This window comes from Podarcis tiliguerta (assembly GCF_965153285.1).
Source record: "Podarcis tiliguerta genome assembly, chromosome: 10".
Taxonomy (NCBI): Eukaryota; Metazoa; Chordata; class Lepidosauria; order Squamata; family Lacertidae; genus Podarcis; species Podarcis tiliguerta.
In genome coordinates this window covers 40,419,727-40,443,593 of record NC_139543.1, presented here as the reverse complement: position 1 = coordinate 40,443,593, position 23,867 = coordinate 40,419,727, and the positions used below count along the sequence as shown (strand labels likewise).

The following is a 23,867-nucleotide window of genomic DNA, read 5'->3' as shown; positions in this document are numbered from 1 at the left end:
ATACACTTAAACATTTTGAGAATCTAAGTTTGGCCTTATTGAGGGACAGTCTTTCAATAGAGTAGGAAAATGAAAGTACCCCTAAACATTTTTTTTAGAAAAAAAGCACTGGCAAACATAAGGTTGCCTTAGGAGCTGGCATGCAAAAAGCACTTTAAAGTGCCATCTAGTGCCACTATTGTGTCACAGCACAGAGATTAAATTATTGCCACATACCGTATATTACGTTCTTTTACATCTTAAAAAATGCTCCAGATCCAGCCAACACTTTTCAGTACTTGCAATTACAAAAGACTGCCAACAATTTAGTTGGTAAACATTTCAGAACTTGTAGAATCTGAATCTTTTAACATTTAAAGACCCAACACAGATTATTAAATAAACAAAATTATATTATCATTAATATTGACATAACAATTAGCACATCATTTCAAATAAAGGATCTTGGGCAATATGTTCTGCATCAAACCAAAAGCATTGCCTTGAAATAAAGCTTGTTATGAATTCATTTTTCACTGGTATGTATTAAACCACATATATAGGAGATAATCTATGTTGAAGATGCAAAACAATGAATGGTGATATGCCCAAATATATTTTGGTCAACTGAAATAAGAGAAATTGAGAATATAACTGGATATGATCTACCCAGATCTGTTGGCAAGTTGCTATCTCCAAGAGCCTGCCTGGAATAGATTCTATTCCAGTATAACCGATGGTTTTTAAAAATGACTTTAATGTGGTTTCCTTTGCAAAGAAGGGAGACTAACAGCATCATGAGAAAGATGCCAAAATAGTTACATGGACCACCTCAACAGAGGTAATGGCTCATGTGTTGGGCATAGGACATAGGAAGGCAAGACATGGTTAAGGGCTAGATCCAGGTTTTCTTGGATGAAACCAATTTTCTAGACCCATTTCAATTGAGGTTTAGGCCTGGAAATGTTCCGTTTTTGACGGGGCTATACTACCTCTGAAGGAGTTTGTAAATTAGGGACACTACTGGATCCATCACTGTCACATGAGGCTCAATCTCTTCTTTCTTTAAGTGTAAATGCCAAGTATCTGGAACCTTTTTCATGTAAAATATAGAAATAACACTTGTCATTGACACATTCAACATATCCCTATGAACCATTACAATCTAATTAAGGAAAAAATGTCAGTAATAGGCACACTAGTTCATAACCCATTTAGAATACAGTATTGTGCAGTTAACTCTGATCAGGTTGTAAGGCTACGGTTCAGAGCACAGGTAGGCTGCCTACATCTCAGTGATTGTGACTTACAAGTATCCTAACTCACTGGTTACTGAGATGTAAGCAGCCTACCAGTGCTCGGAACTGTAGCCTTACAGCCTAATCAGTTAGGTACGCTAAAGCCCTTCAAAACATTAGAACTAATAAGTATGCCTAATAGTGCACTCCAGAAGCAAGGGGATACTAGAGCTACCTTTCCATAGTCAGTCAGCCCTCGGATGACTCTCCAGAGATGTCAGAGAAAAGGTGAAGAGAGCAAAAATGAGCTGCATTTGGTCTAATGGGCATGCCCCTGGAAAGGAGGAAGGAGGGAATACAACCCTAGAGTTGGTATACTAATTTCCCCTTCTATACTAATTTCCCCTTCTATTGGATTCAATGGATTGCTCCATAAATGTGCCTCTCTATAGCATCAAGTAAGGTGAGGTAGTAAGATAATTTTACAACAAAAGTTAAGGTTAGTTTGATTGTATTAATAGCAATTTTTGATGAGACTAGAACGTTAAAAATAAGTTTATTGCATTTTGTATAGAATATGCAGTAATATCAAGATCCCATATGTGCTGCAAATTGATACATTCACATTATATTTGTAATAACCCACACTTGAAATTAATTGAAGTTACTTGATTGGTAAATGCAACTGATAACAAATTATGGCAGACTAAATTTGTTGCATCCATCAGCAGAACTTTTAACCTTGGCTGATACATAATAGGTAACATAACAATATCTTTTTAATGAAAGTATGAAATGTTTTGGAATATGAACATCCATGATGGTTCAAACAAAATTCTAAGTTGGAAAAGAAAAAAAAGAAATCTACACATAGAAGTCAATTTACCTACATAAAAATAGAGGTTTTTGCTTGAGAGCATAACCATTTTGTAATAAGACAGGAATTTTAAATCTGCAGTTAATGATTTAAGATTGTAATTATTCAGTAAAAAAGTAGTTCAGTTTATTTAATGTAAATTTTCTTTCACACGATTTTACTAATAAATATGTTTTGCTCTAAGGACACCTATTGCCAATTTGATCAGTGATATGACATTAAGCACTAAAGTAGAGAACTATTATTAAAAATAGAGAATAGGGTTAATTGGAGTTACTACAATTAAAACTAGGACAGATACAGAAATGTATACAATAGGTTTACATTTATTTATTAAAATGTTACAGTATTCTACAGAAAAAATGCTGGATTTTCCATTAAACTACAATACACTAAACTTAGCTGCACAGTTTCAACAAAATGCATCGAAAAATGCATTTCCCTTTATTATCTTAGCACTTCCCACCCCTAAAAACAATAGGCAATGTAGAGAAATTTTCAGTACATTATCTTTTTAATATGAAATAAAAACATTAAAACACATCTTCACATTTTACTATCACTTTTGCCCTTGAGCTTGCAAAAACAAATATACAATCTCAAATGAATGTAATGATATCCACGTTAAAAAAATAAATCCTACAATAAATTCCAGAGAGATCTAAAAATATTAATTATGGCACAAAGTGATCTCCTAATACTGAAAAAAGTTAGTGATGTCCACTTATACTGTCTTGTTTATTTCACTTTTCTGATGCCGCTATTATTTGTATGCAGTCGCTGAAATAGATGAAGGATGAAGACATCTCTACAGTTAAATAGGAGACCAAGTTGTGCGTGCCATACAAACACTCAATCTGTCTTTTCCTCCAGGTTACTATTACTACTAAGAAATTTGGAGAATGGATTTCCTTGGTTGGTTTCCATAGACTGATAGACCAAAAGTAAGAAGACTGAAATAAGAACAAAGAGCAGGATTTTTATCCACATAGGAATGGAACGTTTTTTAATTGTTGGTTTCTCTGGGTTGAGATCTGCTGTGGCAACATATTTGGGGATATATTTTGATGAATAGGTCTCCTCCAGCCGGAAGTCACTGTGCTCTATAGGTCGACCAGCAGCTCCCTTGATTGGTCTGCGGCAGGTAGCACTGTTAATTAATGAGAAGTAATTATATGTTTATTTAAGGCTAAAATAGACCTCATTTTTAAAAGGCATTTGGGAGGGGATGAGGTAGGCATTTAATGCTCTGAAGTTTTACAACTCTCTAGGGAAGACAGGCAAGTGTTTTGCCTCACCGAAACTATGGATTATGATAAGGGCTTCATGAGCTTCATCATGGATACTAAATGTTATATCCATCAAATTTATATTGTTTGTTAAGATACCTGTTCTTTGAATACCAGACTTTTGACAAGCTAGCATGGGGGAGGGGGGTAGAAGATCTGTCCCCTTTCACCCCCCGTCCATCTTCAGAGCATGCATGCCACCCAATAAAAAGGCATTCTTTTGAGACAGACAAGAAGTGTTCTCAGCATTCAATATTCCTCGTTTCAAGTACTAGTGCTGTATAGGATTTTTATAAGCCTGCAACTTCTAAAGCAGACAACTTTAGGTCAAGTTACACTGCAAGAAAACCTGCGCAACCTGCCCAGACCCAGGACTATAACACTAAGCAGAAGACCAAGGGAAGCTGGGTAAACCTGAGCAATGTGTTGTCCCCAACTTGGCTGTGTAAATCAGATAGTTCCATCCTTGGGAATTACAATCTATGACATGGAGTTCTACCATTTTTATACCTAAGGAATATAATGAGATGGAGGATCTTAATCTTCCACAAAGTTAAGGGTATAATAGCTGCTTGAGAGACAAGGTGCAAAGCACTGTGAAAGACAACTAACTGTACTGTGCACCCTATTACTAAAGATTTCCTCCTAGTCCTGTTGCAAATATTTTCTGTGATTTAGCAGTATGGCGCAAATCATATGTTGCTTTAGAAGCAGTAAGTTCAGTATATTTACTTTAGCAGATTATACTACCTGCTAATTAAAGACTATTCCTATGATGGCTTTTGATCTGGATATCTCAAACAATGAGCCAAATCCTAGAACAAATAGTCTGTGGTTCTGGAAGTGACAAGTACCTTAACACATGATTTGCTTCTAAAAACACCAATTTAAATGATATACAGCTTTGAAAGATCTGGGGTTTTCTAGTTGCTACTGATAAGCATGAAAGAACTGGATAACATATTTTTAATATTATAAAAAATAACACTCCTTTTAAGACTGGATTCTTAGAAATGTTATTATAACAGAGTCAAATGCACTGAGTTGTGCTAACAAAGCCTAAAAAGGCAGTCACTGCATGCTTGAAACAATAATTACACCTATAAATACCTAATTCCTGTAGGTGTTGATGCCTCATAATGGAACATTTCTTTAAGAATATCCCTGTCTGCTCTTCTTTCCTCTGTAGATGTTTTCTCCATGACCTGTAAAAAGTTAGACAAAGGGAGAATTTTTTTTAAAAAAAAGCACAAGAAAGCTGTACTAGAGAAAGAACAAGAAAGTGTGCATCACTGTGTGATTTGTAAAAGAATTTGATAAGCAGAGTAAGCTTTAAGAAGATTCTTGCATGGAGTTTAGCTGTTGATTAAAGTTTGGTTATTTTGGTCTGTTTGGCCATTTTTGTATCCAGGGATCTTCAGTACCATCCTTTTGTTCTTTCAACATGAAGTATAGTGTTATGTAATAAAGGCTACCTTGATAAAGGAAGACTTAAAAGGCACTGTCAGCACTTCTGTCCTACCTGAATTGTATGGCTATTGAATAGAAGTAATTTTATGTTTATTTCCCATTTCCGCTTGGTGGAAAGTGAAAAACGTTGTCAGTACAGAATACTACTATTTTAAAAACAGTGAGCCCATATTTGTAGTGAGATTTCAAATTCTCCTATTTGTTAGTAAGGTAATAATTGGCACATAAGAAGCTTTTAAAAGAAATAAAAAGCTACACAACAGAGATGAGTAGAAAAATAATTATTTTGTATCTATTCTGCTGACTTGGTTATATGAATTTTGTTTAAAATTTCACGTTTGATGTAGTCAGTAAGAGTTATGTGATGAAATCTTAAGTTCTTAGGTATCCCTCAATTCCTGTTTGCTCCAAATATACAAAACATCACTCAGGAATACACTGTAAGCTGAAGTGAGAAAATAGTTCAGAATTAAGTTAGCATGACATTTCCAAGTTAAAAGCCAAATGCATATATGTAAGTGCACCCTTCGCCCCTTTTTATTCAACAATCTATGTTTAATTCATTTACTTCAGCTGACATCAATGGTTTCTTTGGTGTTCTTCTGGGCAACTCTGAGAAGTCACTGATTGACAGTATAGGATCTGCATGCTTGAAATTTCCAGGCACCCTATTGACAACCTGCTGAAATTCAAATTGTTCAGACTCAGAATTAACAAAAGAAACAGCAATAAAAAACTTAACCAACCAGGTAGCCTTACATATGAGAAGCCAGCCCTCAGAAATTGATTGCAGTGTTTAAAAAGAAAATTAGTGCATTCCAGATAGATAAATTGTAAGAAAAACAGCTAATCTATTATCTACAGGCATCACCCCCATGTACTTAAGCAAAAGGAAGAGCAGCTTTCAGAGGATTATATCCAACAGCATGTGAACAGATTTGCACAATGGGTACCCCTTTCCTGCACTCCACCCTTCTGCCCCTTGTGCCTCTCCAAATCTGCTCTGGAGGGTTCCCCAACCCTCTGGAGCAGATCTGGGGCCACATGAAGACATGCAGGGGAGAGGGAATCCATTCCATAAACAGTGTTCATTCTGCTGAAAGACAGATGTAGTTGGATACCAGCCAGAAAAATGTAGTTCAATATTGCTCCTTCTGATTTTACTCTTTACTTTGCATCAGACTTAAGCGCAACAGCACATTTCTTTTTTAAAGAATGTCTTTTTTAAAGGAGCCCCCATTCCCCCTTTTTCCAAGCAGAAAGGGTTTTTCCAGGAGGAGGAAAATTATAGAATACCACCTCTTGCAAATTCAATATATTTACTAGGGTCTCGTTGCTTGAAGCCACTACAGTATCAGCTATAGGAGTACTCTTTGATATTACTGCATCATGTACAGGTAGCGGTACTGTAGTTTCAACCTGTTTGTTTAAAAAACAAAAACATAAAATAAGTGTACAATTGTCACTAGGGCCCTGGGGAGGAAAATAAAAGTCTAGATTTCAAATTAGCCTTGCATCACCCTTTTTCTTGGTGTTCTTCTTGATACTCTTGCAGACTCCCTAGAAACTGCCTGCAGAAGTCCACTTTTTGAAGATCCACTTCTCCAGAATGTCTCAGTAACTCCATCCTGAGAATAGTTCTATTTAAGCATCAGACATGTTAGCAAGCATATGGGTGCTTAATATTTTCACCAGATGACCACTACCAAGTGCCCTAGTATTTGCATCAAGTTATAGAGAAACATTTAGGTGCCACACATGGGTTCTATCCTACGTTACTCTTTAAAATATCACAGAAAACAGAAATAATTATTAGAGATAGCCAACATGGGGTGAACTCTATGTGTCATGAAACTCCAGCTCCTGTCATCTGTGACCGCAGGTTCAGTGTGTGATCATATGGCCATAGTATCTTTTGATTAAGGCTGCCTACCTATCCACACCTACCTGGAAATAAAGCTCACAACCAATGATGGAGACATACAATTCACAATAGACAGTACAACTCTAGGTAAGTATCAGCTCAGAAATAAGTCCCCATCAAGTTTAATGGGGCTTACTCAGATAAGCTTGCCACATTTTTTCAAATACCTAGATGACCCGTAATAAAAACAGTTTCTGAAAGGATTTGTCAAAATCCAAAAAGTAGCAATTATGCGCCTTCAGCACCGCTTTCTATGCCACACACCATAGAATCCTGGGAACTTGCCCAAAAGTATTCCTACATGCTAGATCAGAAACATTCAAATCCAGTCATCTGCAGGTCTTTCTCTTAAGAAATCTGGTGAAAGAACTGGCTCCTGCTAGGAATATACATTGCCAACTTATGAAAGAAGCATCACTGACCAATGTTAGCTAGTTAGCTGACTATATATGCGTCTCACAAGACACTCAATACAAATTGGCAATGCTGAACCAATGCTGAACCACCACTCCTTTTTGATGGTGAGGGATAAGCTGTTTCAGCGATCCCTCCCCACTGCCAGGACTGACAGAATGTGTAACCATTCCATTATGTTCAGAAAGCTCTGATCCATCTCATCACCTATTATCCTTTAGGGGCTGATTTGTGGCCTGGTTGGCTGCTCCTTTAGCACCCCTTTTTCATATAAAACAGCCCCTCTTACTAGTAACAGTGATGCTGTCATGCAATCATTTCTTGCTCCACAGCAATAGCACTTAGGGCAAATGAAGCTAATTTGCCCCTCTTCTGAAGATGCTTTGTTTACCCTCTATGGCTGTATGATGTTACTATTAGGAAAAAGAACAATTTTCAAAACAAAAATAGTCATGAAGCTTGTTGCCAAAAACAGCAATTCAGGATGAAAAGAAAAGGCTGGGAGAGCAAATTTAGATAATATTTTGGGAGCTCCCAAACACCCCCTCTTCCCAACAAAATGTTTTCCTTAAAGATTATAGACCGCCACACTTCCAATTATTTTCCAATTCCCATCTTTCAAAAATGTGCCATTTTTAATGTATTAAGGAAATAGACAAGAAACTTAATTCTATTTAGCATAATATAAGGCTTTATCATTTTGCTGCAGTCAGGAAAAATGACAGTTTCCACTGCTATACAGTACTGAATTGCCTATAGCCCCTTAAAAATAAGCAACTGTTAATCAGTGTATACAAGATGTAAGTCAAATTTCTAAGGACACCCTCATTTTTATATGAGAATGGTATAAAACTGGTAAAAAACTGCTATAATGGTACCTGATTATGTTCAGCAATTTTTCTTTGTCTAACTGTAACTGAAGTCTTTGTCTTGCCCTTCAGTGGTTCTCGCTTCTCAAGTCTGAATTCTGTTTTCGGATCTGTGAATAAATGCTATCTATTATTTTTTGCAGGTAAAAATGGCAATTTACAGAAAAAATTTCCAAACACTACAAATTATGCTAAAGGTTAACATGTGATCACAGCTTGTGACAATTTCACCAGCTGTTTCACTTTATATTTTTCAAACAACAACCCCCTGAACTTAAGAATATCCAGAAGGGCCAATACCAGCAATCTGAGCTCCTCTAACACAGCCCCCTTGTTCCCCATTCCAAGGGCTTCCTCCTTGGAATTTGAAATATTTGCAAACATTCTCAAAAGTATTTCAAGCAAGACTTGAAATTCCAAGCAATAAATTTAACTTCTTTAAAAAAAGAAAAGAAAAAAACCACTACTGTACTAAGATATAATATTTTACATTTTAAAACTGGTTTTAGGGACCAGTACAGCTTCTATAGTTTTATCTTCTGTTATCTAATATGTTACACTATTTGCTTAATATTGTTATGGTTTTTATAGTATGCTTCAAACACGGTGTAAAGAAGTTGTGCAGGAAGCGGTATTGAAATAAAAGTAAAACAGAAATATCGACGCCAATGCAGCTGCTGGAAATAAGACTTCTCCAAACAGCATGCTCTGATTTCTTCTGAATGGGTAAGACCTGACACTAACTGATGAGTTATTAGTTCAAATAAAGTATAAATTTTATTTAATCCGATGTGAACACAAGTTAGAAAGGACATCAATCAACAAGTATGTGATCACAGTAAAGCAATTTATGTCTTTTCTTCATCTGAAACCTAGTACTATCTCTCTGGCAGTTGGTGACAGTTTTAATGGAGGAGCTAAAGTTGATTTTGAGAAGACTGATGGTACAGATACAAATTCATAGAAACAACCCATTCAGTGATTGGCAGAGTCCTCCATAATATTACTGTTTCAGTAGTTGACAATGTGAGACTATTAAGACTATTATAATTTAAGAAATATTGCAACTACATCTTCAGTTTATATCATGGGTAGGCAAAATAAGGCCTGGGGGCCGGATCCGGCCCAATCACCTTCTAAATCGGGCTCACGGACAGTCCGGGAATTAACATGTTTTTACATGAGTAGAATGTGTCCTTTTATTTAAAATGTATCTCTGGAATATTTGTGGGGCATAGAAATTCATTCATTATTTTTTCAAAATATAGTCTGGCCCCCCACAAGGTCTGAGGGACAGGGGACCGGCCCCCTGCTGAAAAAGTTTGCTGACCCCTGGTATATATGTTTATTCAAAGCACACACTGACTATAGATATTGCCCCTATGGCAACAAATGATGCTTAATGCTGAAATGGGCTTGGCCCTAAAATTTAAAAGTTAGGGTTATTCAGTCTAAATTTTCTCATATGCTAAATTAAGGACCTAACCGGGAAAAAGTCTTCATATGAACTTAGTCTTAACTATTTGTCTCATTTAAAAAAACTGAAATTAATATTTTCTGTAAAAAGAATTGTTAACACATTTAAAGATTTAGTTTATTATTGGATAGAATCCCTAAATACATTTCTACGGAGTAAGCCTCAGTCAACACAGTGAGACATACTTCTCAGTAAATATGGGTAAATAGGGTTATTAAGAACATGGGCATCATTTAAATAGTGAGACTACAGAAGGAGAGCCTGAAGTTACCTAGAACTAGTGCACATATATCATTATCACATAGATAAAAGCGCTGTGCCCAATTTCTCATACAAAGTATTCTGAATAGGTGATATTCTCACATCATTCTTCTTCCTGCTCCCAACCTTACATGACCAGGGTTGAGTCACAGGCATAGTTTCTTCCACTCCCTTATTCAAGTCTACTTATAGAATGCACTATCCAACTTGAGAGTTCCTGTATTAAATTGAGTATGAGGTCTCAAATGGGGCATTACCTTCTACATGTGGTAAGGAAAATGGTGACCAATAGAAAGCAATCAAACCCAGGAACTACTTCTAATCTACCATAAACTATTATTTTAACATCTTCCTTGTCAGCTATTCATATTTCTTTGGATTTATTTCTACCTTCTTCGTTGTCACTGTATTGATCCGAGTCATTATTTCCATTTTGTTTGTTGTTCTCTGCAGATGAAGAAACAATTGGTGCAGGTATGAAAGAACTTGGCTCTTGGCCCTGCTCTTTCAGCTTCAGTAATTTCTTCTCATACAGCTTCCTTGTAGTAGCTAGAGAAGAACAGGAAATTAGATATCTCAGAATAGACAAAAAGTTCTAGTTCCTATATGTGAGTTGATAAGAAACTCCATTTTCCCTACTGTGTTCAGTGAATCACCAAGATTAACAGACAGTGCACTGCAAGCTTTTAGGCAGCATTTTGAAGCTTATGTATTTCAACAGTTTTCAGTTAAGAAATCCCACAGCAGTAAAGGAAAGATCAGGCTAGTATCTGTCAAGTAAGAGCTTCTTTTTTTTTTTTTAAAGGGTGCCAACGTAAAATGAACTAATAAACCTGGGGAACCTTTATATGAATCAAGGTAGCAAAATGTAGGAACCTTTGAGGATAGCCAAAACAATCACAAAACAAAATGGAAAACCCTCAGTTAACATAAAGTAAACAAGTAAACAAGGCCACATTTTATGGCTGAACGTTTTTAGGTTCGAGACTGTTTCTTGAATTATGTGATTATGAAATGACAGATGAGGAAGCTTGATGGATTCGTTTGAGGATGTGAAAGAAACACTTTTATGGAGTTAAGAATGCAAGATCCAGGAAGGGGTGAGGGAACAAGGGGCATGCAAACACGTTGGTGGGCCTCTCAGGGGCAAACAATGCATTACAACAAATACACTTACTGAAGTGTGCTGAAGCTGGCCACTTTTATTGTGACAGAAAAGCGGCGATCCAGGGCCCCAAATCACCCTGCATTAAAGTCCTGTGCCTATTTCCCATCAGCAATCCCCACCCCTACCTACAGTGCTATTTGCCCCTGAATATGTTCTTTTCTGCAAGCAACACATTGAGGTAAATAGCAGCAGAGGGTTTTTTCTTGGGCAGGGGCAAGTTCAGCAGAAAACTGTGGCCTTGGCACAAAATTAAGCCAGATTATAGAAGTATTATTTGTTCATATATACAAAGTGTAACATCAACAAAGGTTCAAATCTGGAAGAGGGGCAAGGCCCATAAGCACATCTTACAAAACAAAGCCCATAAACACATCTTAAATCTGTCATGTTTCCAAACAGTCAATGAGATAACAGCTTAGGTACATCCAACGAAGTACTAGTAGTAGTTTTTCAAATTCTAAATGGCTATCTGCAACCGTAATTTCATGGTTGCACCACCTTTATGCAAACCTTCTCATTTCCCATGTGGAGAGTCTTTATTTATACCAGGGATGGGTGGCCTAGATATTGCTGAACCAGAATTCCCATCACCCATGATCACTTGCAATATTGGCTGAGGCTGATGGGAGTTGGAAACGATCAATGTTTGAAGGGCCACAGGTTTATATGACTCAAGAACAGCTTCTGCTTGTATCCTGCTAATCAGCATTACGCAAAATGATTTGAGGTGCTAAATTCTTGTTTACTGAGTGTATGGACAATTATTATGGACTTGTGCACCTTGCAAGCATCCAAGTTAATGGCAGACATTGTAGCACTGACCAAAGGAAATGCTATTTCTGCCAGCCTGGAGGGGCTGGGCAATTACTAATGTTGATGAAGTGAACACCACCAAGCACGTGATTATTATTTTGATTTAAAAAACACTATTAATGAGATACTACGGAGTATTAGCTTACCCACAATAGGACCTGGATTCACACCATATCTCAGAAGCTGATCTTTGAGTTCTTCATTACTGAGATCTGTTACATCTATATCATCCTGCTCTTCTGGCCTCGGTTTGTCAGTCTTCTTTGTTGCCTTCTGGGAAGAGATAGCCAAAGTGTTAACTGCATTGAAGAACTAGGTTATTAAGTGTGTAAATACACAATAATATAAGCATGAGGAGCAATACCACCAGAGCAATCCAGATTCCATCTTAAGTGTTCCTGCGTACTGATATTTTGGAGTTGAATGGAAAATAAAGCAACTTCCCTATATAGTTAATCCTCTTAATGCTACCACCTTCTTCATGCCCTTTCCATTACTAAGAACAGTTTGCACCACCAGCTAACAATTCCCAGGCCATGATGGAGTTTTGCTTTTTTAAAATCACTTCCTTTTGGCCTATGTTACTTCAACATTTCTGCACTGTCACTAAAGCATGAACTGTGTGCAACAAATCAAAACCCTATTTACAGTGGTTCCTCGGGTTAAGTACTTAATTCATTCTGGAGGTCCGTTCTTAATCTGAAACTGTTCTTAACCTGAAGCACCACTTTAGCTAATGGGGCCTCCTGCTGCTGCCGGAGCACGATTTCTGTTCTCATCCTGAAGCAAAATTCTTAACCCAAGGTACTATTTCTGGGTTAGCAGAGTCTGTAACCTGAAGCGTATGTAACCTGAGGTACCACTGTATTGTCTTTCCCAATCATGCTACCCTAAAGACCTTCCAGGGAACAACATAACTTTGGATATGTTTGGTTCTTTTGTCTCTATAAAAACAACACAATACCAGTACATAGCTCTGGAAGGCTGGCTAGCTCTACAGCAGATTTTTAGAGTATGCAGAGCAGGAGAAAAAACAGAAGTCCTGTTGCACAGTATTGGATAAAAACCCCAGTTTCTAACTTTTCACTATCACAGTCTATTTAACGATTCGCATATGGAATGCCATAAAATCTTCATTACAAAATAGCCAAGGGAAGAAAATTGAAGCACATTTCTGCAAATGCATTCCTATGTTCTGGAACAGCCTCAAGTAATTAGCATAGCCTCCTTGTGGATCAATGGCAACCCACAAACAGAGAACAAGTATTGTTAGTAAATATTACAGAAATCTGATAATATATTTGGCCCATTGAGATGAACACATTTCACAATCTTATAACAGGGAAAATAAAGTAGCAACATGGACAAGTATAAAACTTTGCTTTCCAGGAAATTCTTCCAATCATTCCTATAACAGACTTTACACACTATGTGTAAGAATTTAGAAACAGAAGTGTTCTCCAATAATAAAAATCACAGCCAGAAAGGCCAGCCAAAAGTCAAGTCTTTCTACTGAAATAGAATCAGCTATGTCCCAAGTGCTACTCTGATGGCACACATTTTGGCACAAGCATTTTATACACACAAAATTGTTCAACCATTTAAACTTTAACATTTATCCCTGTAATCTATGATTGCATCTCAAACAAATTTGTGCTAGAGATTTAGCAGACCTGAAGGACAGGAGGACAAAATTGGGCCTCTTTTGTAAAATGAAATTAAGCTACAGCCTTGGCACACATTAAGTTAAGCAAAAAGCATAAGAACCAATCAAGATAAGATGGTACTGAAGTACTTTAAACTCCTAACTCAGTATTTGGGATACAAGACCCTTCTGCTTTTTATGACAATTTCTGAAAAGAAAATAATCATTGCTTTATCACAGGGATGGGGAACCAGTGATCCTCCAGATGTTGTTCAACTACAACGCCTACCCGCCCTGATCACTGCTTATCTGGCTAGGGAGGGAATTCAGAGTCAAACAATATCTGGAGCCACAACTAAATATTTAGCTGTATTGCAGGAGCCTGGACTAGATGACCTTCATCATCCCTTGCAACTTTACAATTCCACGATTCTTTGAAATAATTTCAAGCAGAGGATAGAATTTCTAGCAGTTGTATACATAGCCAGTAGGAGGCATCAAAGTCAGCAGAACATACTTTAACTTTCCTCAGTAGAACATCTCTTGCAGTACCAAATGGGAAAAGCTGCATATAGAGAAGCACTGAACAGATAACCCAGTGGAGAAAAACACAAAACAGTTTAAAGGCGGGTGATTACAAGACCTCCAGAGAAATAACAGAAGATGAGTTGCCAGCAAGATGACAATTTATCATGCAAAATTGAGATTGTGTCTGAAAACAAACTGGAAACCAATATGCATGTGGAGTACATAAATATCTATTTGAAAGGTAGGTTGGCCTTTAAGTTGCTTCAGCATGACTTCAAGTCAACAACCAACTGGCTAACATAAAAATGTACTTGCAGCCAGGTTGGCTACCCACAAATGCCAGCAAAGGTTCTCATCAATCAGTCATTTTTGTTTCACTATCCTGCTAAAGGAGTTGAAATTAAGTAGAATACTGTTACAGATATACTCCATTTGCACATTATTTCTCCTCAGCTCTATTACATATAGTATAGTAATGATAGCTATATGTTAGCTATAACATATTAACATCAAAATTGCTTTAGGCAAAGTATATATTCTATATACTGTATTCAAGAGAAACTTCAAGTACGCAGACAAAAAAATTGTTAAATATATTTTTTAAAGTCATCTTTAAAAGCCCTAAGAGGACTGAGTGTAGTCACTTCTGTCCACTGTTGAAGGCAGTTGAGTCAGGAAAAAGGAGTGAAGTGAACAAGATCAACCCCAAAATAGCTTATACCCTAAGTTCTCTTCCAGAACACTATTTCATATCCTGGAGGAGTTAGAATTAAGAGTCGGAGAATGACTACATTAAGGGGTATGCATCCCCTAATTCCTTCCGCATAGTCTAGAATGATATGAACTGCTACAGACTATTTAACAAGGGTGGCATGGAGGAAAAGTGTTCACTTATCCTAATTAACTCACTCTCCAGACCTCTATCAACCATGAATGACACAGGCTTCAACAACTTATGTCATCCTAGAGAAGTGTAAACATGTGTATTCTTTCACTCCAACCCTCCTTTAACTCTCCCATACAGCACAGAGAACAGATAATAGCTGCTTCTCACACAGTGCCACTCAAGATTAGAAGCTTTCCTCCTCAGCTAGTGCTGAAGCTCACTAACAGGGAAAGGGTTGTCAAAATAGTATTCTCTGGGTGTTACTGGTCTACACTTCCCATCAGCCCTAGCCAGCACTGGTAAATGATCAGCGATAAAGAAAATTGTAATCCAACAGCACCTGAAGGGCACCACACTGGCAACTCCTACAACAGGGCAATTGCACTATTGGGTTAGTCTGCAGAGGATAAGGAATCTATGCACCTAGTTCCATGAACAAGTCTCCGTTGTGCTGGTGGAATGGGAAGCAGAGTTCTCAATTGTTAATGCTCCTCAATTCATCACTGCATCACAAATTTCCCCCCATGACTGGAAAAACAAAACCCTAGTTTAATATTGATTTTGTACTGTTCACATTTCATGGTGCACATAGTTAATTGCACCTACCTTCTATACCTCAACTCAAATCAATTTAGCATTTATTAACCCAAGGAAGGTGCATCACATTGTAACAAAACAAGTCTCATGGCACATTGAAGACTAACTTATTTTATTAACTAAACTTTCATAATTATACATTAATTTTGAGTACTGTACATCTACATTTTTCTTAAAATCCAAATAATATGAGGGAAATATATGCTACCAAGTTGTGATGTTTTGAAATATTCCAAATAAAATATTCCAGTAACACAATGTCAAAGTAACACTTTTTACTAAGTAAATTTTATTAATTCCCTTCCCCACCTTCAATCAATTACTGAGTTTCATTACTTTGGGCTATTGGAAAATTTATCCAATATTCAAACACATTTTGATTTACATTTTTTCCAATTAAAATTTTGAGAAAGCCCTCATTACTCTTTTAAAAATCTATTTAATGAATTGTACATTTAACAGCCTTGGATAAGTGAATGGTGGAAAAATCCAACTGGTTTACCATGGAAACTTAGCCAGCCAAGGCAAAGTCAGTTACCCTTTTAAATACAAGGTCTTGCTGATTCACATTTAATACTTTCTTCTTAATTACCTGACTGACCTAAGGTCTCATGCAAAGCAGACTTTCAAATAAAAAGTATTATTTGTTGCTTATTTTATACTGTGGAGAACCCAGATGCCTTTAAAAGAAATGAACTGCATATTTTCTCTAAGCATTAGCTGGATAGATTATTCATGATTTTAAATAAGTCGCCAATAGGCCTATTGTGAAAGTCACTCCATCAGATTAGCAAGTGTAAAGCAAATTTCTGTGTAGTGTAATCCTATACATTTATATAGTCTTACCTTGGAAGTCGAACGGAATCTGTTCCGAAAGTCCGTTCGACTTCCAAAGCATTCAGAAACCAAGGCATGGCTTCCAACGTCAGACGTTCGCGTTCCAAAAACGTTTGCAAACCACCACTTCTGGGTTTGCAGTGTTCAGGAGCCAAAACGTTCAAATCACAAGGCATTTACCTTCTGAGATATGGCTGTATATTAATAAACCCAGGTGAGTATGTAAATATGATTTATTGTCATTGTGATTTGATTTTTCAGATTGTTTTATTATTAAGCACATATTTCTATGTGCCTGCTCTTGGATTGATTTGAATGAAAAGCAGGTTACCTAAGTAAATAAAATATATTTAGATTTGGAACTTTTTCCTCTGAAGATACAAGAGTAACTTTGTTTCTAGTATTGCAAAAAATATATATGAATGTGTGTTATATACTGTAGCCATCCACAGAAACAAAGGACACTTACAGATAAATGGTTCAGTGTCTCAGAAACAAATGATCCGCAGACACAAACACCACATCAAGCATTTTGGAGTGGTTGTCCCAAACTTTCTGGTTAGTATTCCTTTTCTGGAGGTGCACTTGCAACTTTAAATTGAGTTTACCAATATTTTCATTGCTGAAATTGCTACACAGGATTGCCCTAAAAGCAAAATCCATGAGACATTGTTCCAAAGGATAATTAAGACTGGGGGATTTTAAACAAAAAACACAGATGGAAGTTGCTAAAATCCATAATTTCATTTTCTACATTAGGCAGAAATTTCTAGCTACACTTTCCTCTGCTCTTTCTTGTAGGTTTCAGAGGAGAGCTCAACCTTCACTACATAAAGGGAGCAGGGTCAACATTTATGTGCCCTTTAAATATCAGGTCAACTCTCTGAGGCGCTTCAACAAAAGTTTGGTCACCTAATATTTCCATATCTGCACAGCTCCTTCAACTTAGCTGTTCAGTACTCCAAAAGTCACTACTCTTTGACACCGAACACCTGTTATTTGAAACTGAATCCCTGCTTGAAAACTTTCAAGTCATGACAAGATGCAGAATCTTGCAACACGTTATTTTATGGCTACGTTCATTAAACTGCCTTTCAGAAGACTGTTTTTAAAGAGGCAGGGGAAGAATACTTGGAAGCAAGAATGCCTCTGATCGGTTAGGCAGAAGGAGCAAAAAATAGTCAAAAGAAGTTCAGCCATAAAAGTGCAGAACAGCTTTAAATAAACAAGCTTAAAAGGGGTTTTACAAAGGCAACCACTTTTACTGTCCCGAACCTCATATTCATGCCCAGTGCAACATGGAAGTAGGTTCGCGCGCTCAAGGAAACATACTCTTGTCGCGAAAGTGCTGCTAAGGGTGACAACGTGGGTCGCCAGGGGCCTAGCTCGGATTTTTCACGTGGAGAAGAAGGGGCCTGGTGTAGTACAGGGCGCGGAGCCAAGGCCCACCACGTGCCTTGCCAGCGACAAGTTATGCAGAAGTGAAACCCTTCTTGCGCCTGGCAGGGCGCCCGCTAAGTTCAAACTCCTTTTAGGAGAGCTCTTCGCAACCCTCCTTATAGAAAGAGCGGTCTGCAGCGCCAGAGGAGGGCGACAGGTGACAGCTTTTTGGGCGGGGGGAATCAGAGGGCGGCCCAGGTCAGAGGGCCCATCTTTGGCCATTCCGGTCGCGTTTTGCCACGAGAGCATGGAGCAGCACCTTTCAGCTTACCAAGCGCCCCCTTCCCCCCGCAGACTTCCTGCCTGCCAGCCTGCTTGCGCCAAAGCAGTTTCTATCCACGCGCAGCCATCATCTCTCTCTCGCGCGCCCCGCCCGCCCGTGAGGAAACATGGCGCCGCCCCCTGCGAGAGAAAGCGGGAAAACTCCGCCGCCCCCTCAGCGCTCGAAGGCCGCTTTCCAGGCTCGTAATCTGCTCTGGCGCCAGATAACGGCCACGGGGAGGAGGAGGAGGAGGAGGGCGGCGCGGCTTACCCGGCCCACGGCGACGGTCGCGGCGGCGGCGCCATCTCCGCCGATTCTGTTCCTGGCGACGACCGGGCTGGGCTCCTGCTCCTCTTCGCTGGAGAAGTCGGGCTGCGCCTGGGCTCCCGGCGCGTTCCTCGAGGTGAGGTGCTGGAGGTAGAGCTGCACATACACGTCCTTGCGCTGCTCGCCGCCCGGCAGGCTCACATTGTTGGCGATCAGCTCGCTCTTCAGCTTCTCCTTGGTGAGCACCGACGGGTCCGCCAGGAACTCGGGCATCGCCAGGCTCGGGCTCTTGTCGCCGCCCTCCCAGGAGACAGCGAGAGAGAAGGAACCGCCAACAAAGAGGGGAAGGAGGAGGAGGAGGAGGAGGGTGGCGGGAGGGAGGAAGGAGAGGAGGAAGAGGAGGGGCGGGATGGAGAGAGAGGGACGAACAGCCTTGCTTAACGCACCCAACTCCCGCACAGCGCGAACGGCCCCCCTCCTTCGCCCGCCCGCCAATAAAGCGCGCCGGCATTGGTCGGCGCAATCGCAGAGCTGCGCTGTGATTGGCTGCGCGGCGGAGAGGAGCTGCGCGCGGGTTCCCCTCAGAGTCGGTACTTTGCGCGAGCTCCCTGTCGCGCAGTTTAAATTCGAGTCAGGCGGGAGCGGCGGAGAGCGCGGCCCGAACGCTTCTCCCGCGACGGGGAGCTTCGATTGTCGAGGGGCGGGGCTTGTTCAGTAACGGAGGCAGACGCGGGCAGAGATATTTCGTTACTTTCCCGATAAGTTGTTTCTACCGGGGTCGACCCTGGACGGGACCGGGATTGGGGAAGCGGGGTCTGTAGGCGGAGAATGGTGAGGCGCCCATTGTGAGGAGCGAAAGAGCCTTTGTTTACTGCATCAGCTCCTCGAGGGCCTTGTGATTCTGTTAATAATAATAATAAAAACCATTTAAACATGAAGTATTATTCTCCCGTGCGCTGCTGTGTTCCCCTTTGATCGTCTTGCCCCGGAGGAGCGGCCCGGGTGTCACGCGGACAAGCTTTCGGCCGGATTTGTTGCGCAACGCACGAAGCCACCTTCTCGCAACTCGCCCAGTTTGTTAATTCCACTTGCGCAAGGCAGATTTTAAAAGTACTCGCTGGGTGACAAGTTGTTTTATTACGTAAAAGGAACAATTGGGTTTGGCACTGGTTGCATGATCAAAGGTTTACTTAAAAAAACGTAGGTTGTGATAATTGCTAGTAATTTTACAGATAATTCCTGTAAAAACTGAACAGCCAACAATATTAAAAACTTGGTTTTGAAATCACCTGCATATGTACCATGTTTTAACACTAATTAAATAAGTGTTAAAAATCAGTCTGACCAGTGTAGAAAACTGCAAGGAGTTACTGCTCTGTTGTAGTAGAACTTGTAAGATTTTCTTGCAGTGAAGTTTTTCTTTAACCATCCACATTGGTGTAGCCAGGATTTTTGTTAAAGGGAGACAGGCTTTTATTAAGGGGGGGCAGAACTTCAGATTTGTATTGATTTCTATTGATTTGGGGGGCAGCTGTCCCCTCTACGCTACACCCATGGCCATCCATGGCTGTAATTATGAGTCATATTTTCGTCTACCTAGTTTCTTAGGCCAGTATGTCTTTTTATATTTTTATTCTTATTACTTTTTCATGTAATCCATCTTAAGTAGAGTGGTGCCTCGCAAGACGAAATTAATTCGTTCTGCGAGTTTTTTCGTTCTACGAGTTTTTTCGTCTTGCGAAGCACCAATGTGTATTGACGGTTTCCCAGAGGAATGCATTGGCGGTTTTAAAAAAAAGGCGCAAGATGTTTCGTCTTGCGAAGCAAGCCCATAGGGAAACCCGTCTTGCGAAGCAATTCAGAAAACGAAAAACTCTTTCGTCTTGCGAGTTTTTCGTCTTCCGAGGCATTCGTCTTGCGAGGTACCACTGTACATTACACAATATTTTTGTTTTGTTTTTAACTTCCCATATCACTTGATAAGATGTAGCTCAGATCTCGTTACTGCCCGTTCGTTTTTAACAATGCATAAAATTAAACCTACGAATATCAAATTCATGTTTTTCTGTTGCTAGGGATATAAATCCATCTTGTATTACAAAAGAATTAAAATATTTACTTAGGAATCCAAAAAGGGTTTCCACTTTTCTACAAACACCTTATCATTAGAGTCTTAGCCTGGCAGTTAGTTTTGCCATTTCAGTATACAGTGGTACCTTGGTTTACGAACTTAATCAGTTCCAGAAGTCCGTTCTTAAACCAAGGCATGCTTTCCCATAGCAGCGGGGGACTCAGTTTACAAATGGAACACACTCAACAGGAAGCGAAACATGTTCTTATTCCAAGGCAAAGTTCACAAATCAAAACACCTACTTCCGGGTTTGCAGCATTCTTAATCCAAGTTGTTCATAAACTAAGCTGTTCTTAAACCAAGGTACCACTGTAGTCCATTAATTTATTAAAATTAGGCAAGTATGTCAATAGCCCTCTTCATCCTGTGTATGTCCCCACTTCAGTTTAAGAAGAAATATGTGAACTTCCCCAACTATTGATAACAGATTCTGTAATGCTGTGTAGACACTGAAGGGCTAGTTTCCCTCCATTCCTGACTCAATTCATGAAGGCCCAGAGTTCACAAACTACAATGACCTTCTGGCAAGCTCTGTGGTTGCTGCATAAGCCACTCCACAATGTGCAAATCAATGCAATCAATGTAGGTCAGATATGGATGGGGCTTCGAGCTGCTGATTTCTAGTCTGTAGTAAGTAAAAGCTGGTGGTTTTTTTGCAATCGCTGTGACTACAGGCAAACGGGAGAAAGGAAGCGGAGCAGAGGTGTTGAAAACATGTTTAAAAGTTTCCTGGGCTGGTATTTCAGCAAAGGGAAAAAAACAGTTTCAGGGTCTCCTGTGTAATTTTTAGGAAAACAGTTGCACATCAATTGTCACTGAAGAGTAGCTGCAGTAAGGAGATGCTTAAAACAAAACACTGTAGAAGCAGGGAAGTGAGCAGAGCAAGTAGTTCCAGGTTCCTGGGACTATTGCTTCAAAATTCTGGATGCCATTCCAATATTTGCACTTTCACTGCACTTCAGAAACAATCACATAGAGAAGGTAGAGTAGAACACGTGCTAGGTGGGGAATTTTAGATATGGGAAAGCATTCAAACAAGCAACTGCAGTCTTAAATGTTTTAATCTTGGAAAGGTCCACTACATCCTTTTTCTTTAACTTAGATCAGTTCCTCACCAAACAATCTGCTGTGATAGCTGAAGTGGTATGGATACCACTGGGTGTATATTTTCTGTTGGTGTGTGTTTTATAAGGTGATATTGCAAAATCCCCAGTTGCACCACATTTTAAAATAATACCAGCATGAGGAAAGCTACAGTGTCAGCACATTCACATTCTTTCCAAGAATATCTTCAGTTTCTTCATACTATCTTCTGTTCATAAATTTATTGTTCTAGTCCAGGGGCCAGCAAACTTTTTCAGCAGAGGGCTGGTCCACTGTCCCTCAGACCTTGTGGGGGGGGCCGTACTATATTTTGCGGGGGGAAATGATGCAAGAGAACCACAAGCCCCGGTGGCTGTTTACCTGTGTCTTGTGAGTGGCACGTGAAAGGGCTCCAGAGAGGGGCTGCTTAAAATGGCGACCGCTCGAGCGCTGCTGCTGCTGCTGGCACCAACAAAGCCCAGCCCCCTTCCTCCTTTAGGCAGGGCAGGGAGAAGCTGGGAGGGAGGAGGCACCGTCGTGTGAAGGAGAGGGAGGAAGAGGGAAAGAACACACACACTGGTGAGCCACGCGGTGATTTCCGGACCATCCGCGGGCCGGATCCAGAAGGCAATTGGGCCTCATCCGGCCCATGGACCTTAGTTTGCCGACCCATGTTCTAACCAAAGGCCATGACAAACTTGTAGCAATAGTATTAATAAAATAATACCGAGCATACATCCATAATGTAAACCAATATCCAGGATGTATGAGAGAGAAGATGCCAGAAACACCAAGCTAAAATCTAGCTTGATTCCAAGAATATCAAACAAATGGTTACATTAAGCGTACAATTCTATGCACACATATGGGAGTAAGCCACACTAAAATTGAGACTAACATCTGAGCAAACATTCCTAAAACAGGGTTTATAGAACTGTGTATTAAGTATTTCAACTGTTGGGGGGGGGGAGGAACTGCTGAATGTGTGCCTAAAAATGCGAAGTATGTTGTAAGAAGAAGCCAAAAGTATTTGTGCAATACTGTGCCAGAATTTCTAAACTTGTAGGAATGTGAGAAGGGGAGATCAAAACAGTTCCTTAATATGAAGGCACAATTGACTTTTTGGTAATCTGAGGTTTGGAAGTTATCAATGTTTCTTTTATTGCAATCTAAACAGATTTTTAATTTCTTATTCCCTAAGTTTTATGTTTAAGAATGGAAATTTCAATCAATTCTTATGTTGTAACTCCCTTCAGGCAGCCATGGCCAATGGTCAAGGATGATGTGAGAATTGTAGTCCAAAACATCTGGAGGGCATTAAGCTGGGAGAGGTTGACCTACATAAACATTAAACAAGATACAAATTATCATTTCTAATCATAAAACTTAGGCGATATGAAATTAATATTTTGTTTACAATTTCATTAAAATAAATTTTGATAACTTCTGAATCTCAGCTTACCAAAAAGTCCATTGCACCTTCACATTAAGGAAAGTGTTTTGATCTAGATCATTCACCAATAAGTATTTTCAGGATTAGCTCAAAACATTTTTTTTCCATTATTATATACTACTTGATTGTAAAAAGAGAAAAGAAAAAAACCCAACAACCACAAAGCAGTTTACAAAGAGTAAAATAAGAAAATTATCAGTAAAAAGAGTCAAAAACAACAATTTTAAACATTTAAGTAATAACTATTCAATAAAACATTCAAATAACACTATTAATCTTTTTTTTCTATACCCTCTTCTATTTACTTGGTGCGACTTCAATATAATTTGATATAAATGCAATATTATACACCAGGAGTCACTAACCTGTGTCCCTCCAGATATTGAACTAGAACTCCCAATAGCCTCAGTCAGCATGGCCAATGGTCAGAGATGATGGGGTTTGAAGTGCCCACTTTCCGTGGAAAAAAGAACTATCTGGGATGCAAGTAAAGCTGTGATGAGAGGGTTCTTGATTCAACAGAATTCTTTAAAGAAAAGACTGCAAAATGAAAAGAAAGATAAAATTCTGGAAAGTATCAAAGAGTTGGAGAAGAAGTTAAGATCTAACCCGAAGTCCCAACCGATTCTGAGAGAAATTAAACTTTATCAGGCACAATATTCCAAACTGATAAATCAGGAAATAGAATGGAAGATTAAAATAATGAAACAAAAAACTTTTGAATCGGCAAATAAATGTGGGAAACTGCTAGCCTGGCAGTTGAAAAGGAGACAAAGATTAAATACAGTAACAAACTTAGAGGTTGAAGGAAGGAACATTCAGAACCCGGGAGAGATTAGAAAGTGCTTCCAGAGGTATTTTAAAAAGTTATACACTCAAGGGCCACAAGAGGAAATAGAGATTACACAATTTTTGGAGAGAAATGGATTAGCAAAGCTGTCAGAAGAAAATAGAATAAT

At 39.1% G+C, this 23,867-nt stretch overlaps 1 protein-coding gene and 1 long non-coding RNA gene across 17 annotated transcripts; both read right to left on the bottom strand.

Moving 5' to 3' along the window:
- Nucleotides 1-1,741: 1,741 nt before the first annotated feature.
- Nucleotides 1,742-18,928, bottom strand: TMPO (thymopoietin). Of its 16 annotated transcripts, none has more exons than XM_083400568.1 (9): nucleotides 18,245-18,924; nucleotides 11,926-12,052; nucleotides 10,189-10,347; nucleotides 8,070-8,170; nucleotides 6,374-6,493; nucleotides 6,153-6,272; nucleotides 5,422-5,535; nucleotides 4,494-4,588; nucleotides 1,742-3,244 (listed from the first exon to the last, which is right to left on the bottom strand). In XM_083400568.1, the coding sequence occupies exons 1-9, from the start codon at nucleotides 18,512-18,514 to the stop codon at nucleotides 2,947-2,949; spliced, it is 1,404 nt and encodes a 467-aa protein (XP_083256694.1). In that variant the 5' UTR covers nucleotides 18,515-18,924; the 3' UTR covers nucleotides 1,742-2,946. The 16 variants fall into 16 exon arrangements, with proteins under 16 accessions (XP_083256694.1, XP_083256702.1, XP_083256705.1 ...); XM_083400576.1 differs by having other exon boundaries at nucleotides 5,422-5,532; XM_083400579.1 differs by having other exon boundaries at nucleotides 6,177-6,272.
- Nucleotides 18,929-22,591: 3,663 nt separating this feature from the next.
- Nucleotides 22,592-23,367, bottom strand: LOC310658539. Its single transcript, XR_014502358.1, has 2 exons — nucleotides 23,274-23,367; nucleotides 22,592-22,792 (listed from the first exon to the last, which is right to left on the bottom strand). It is a non-coding gene; the product is annotated as an uncharacterized lncRNA (long non-coding RNA).
- Between the last annotated feature and the right edge of the window lie 500 nt (nucleotides 23,368-23,867).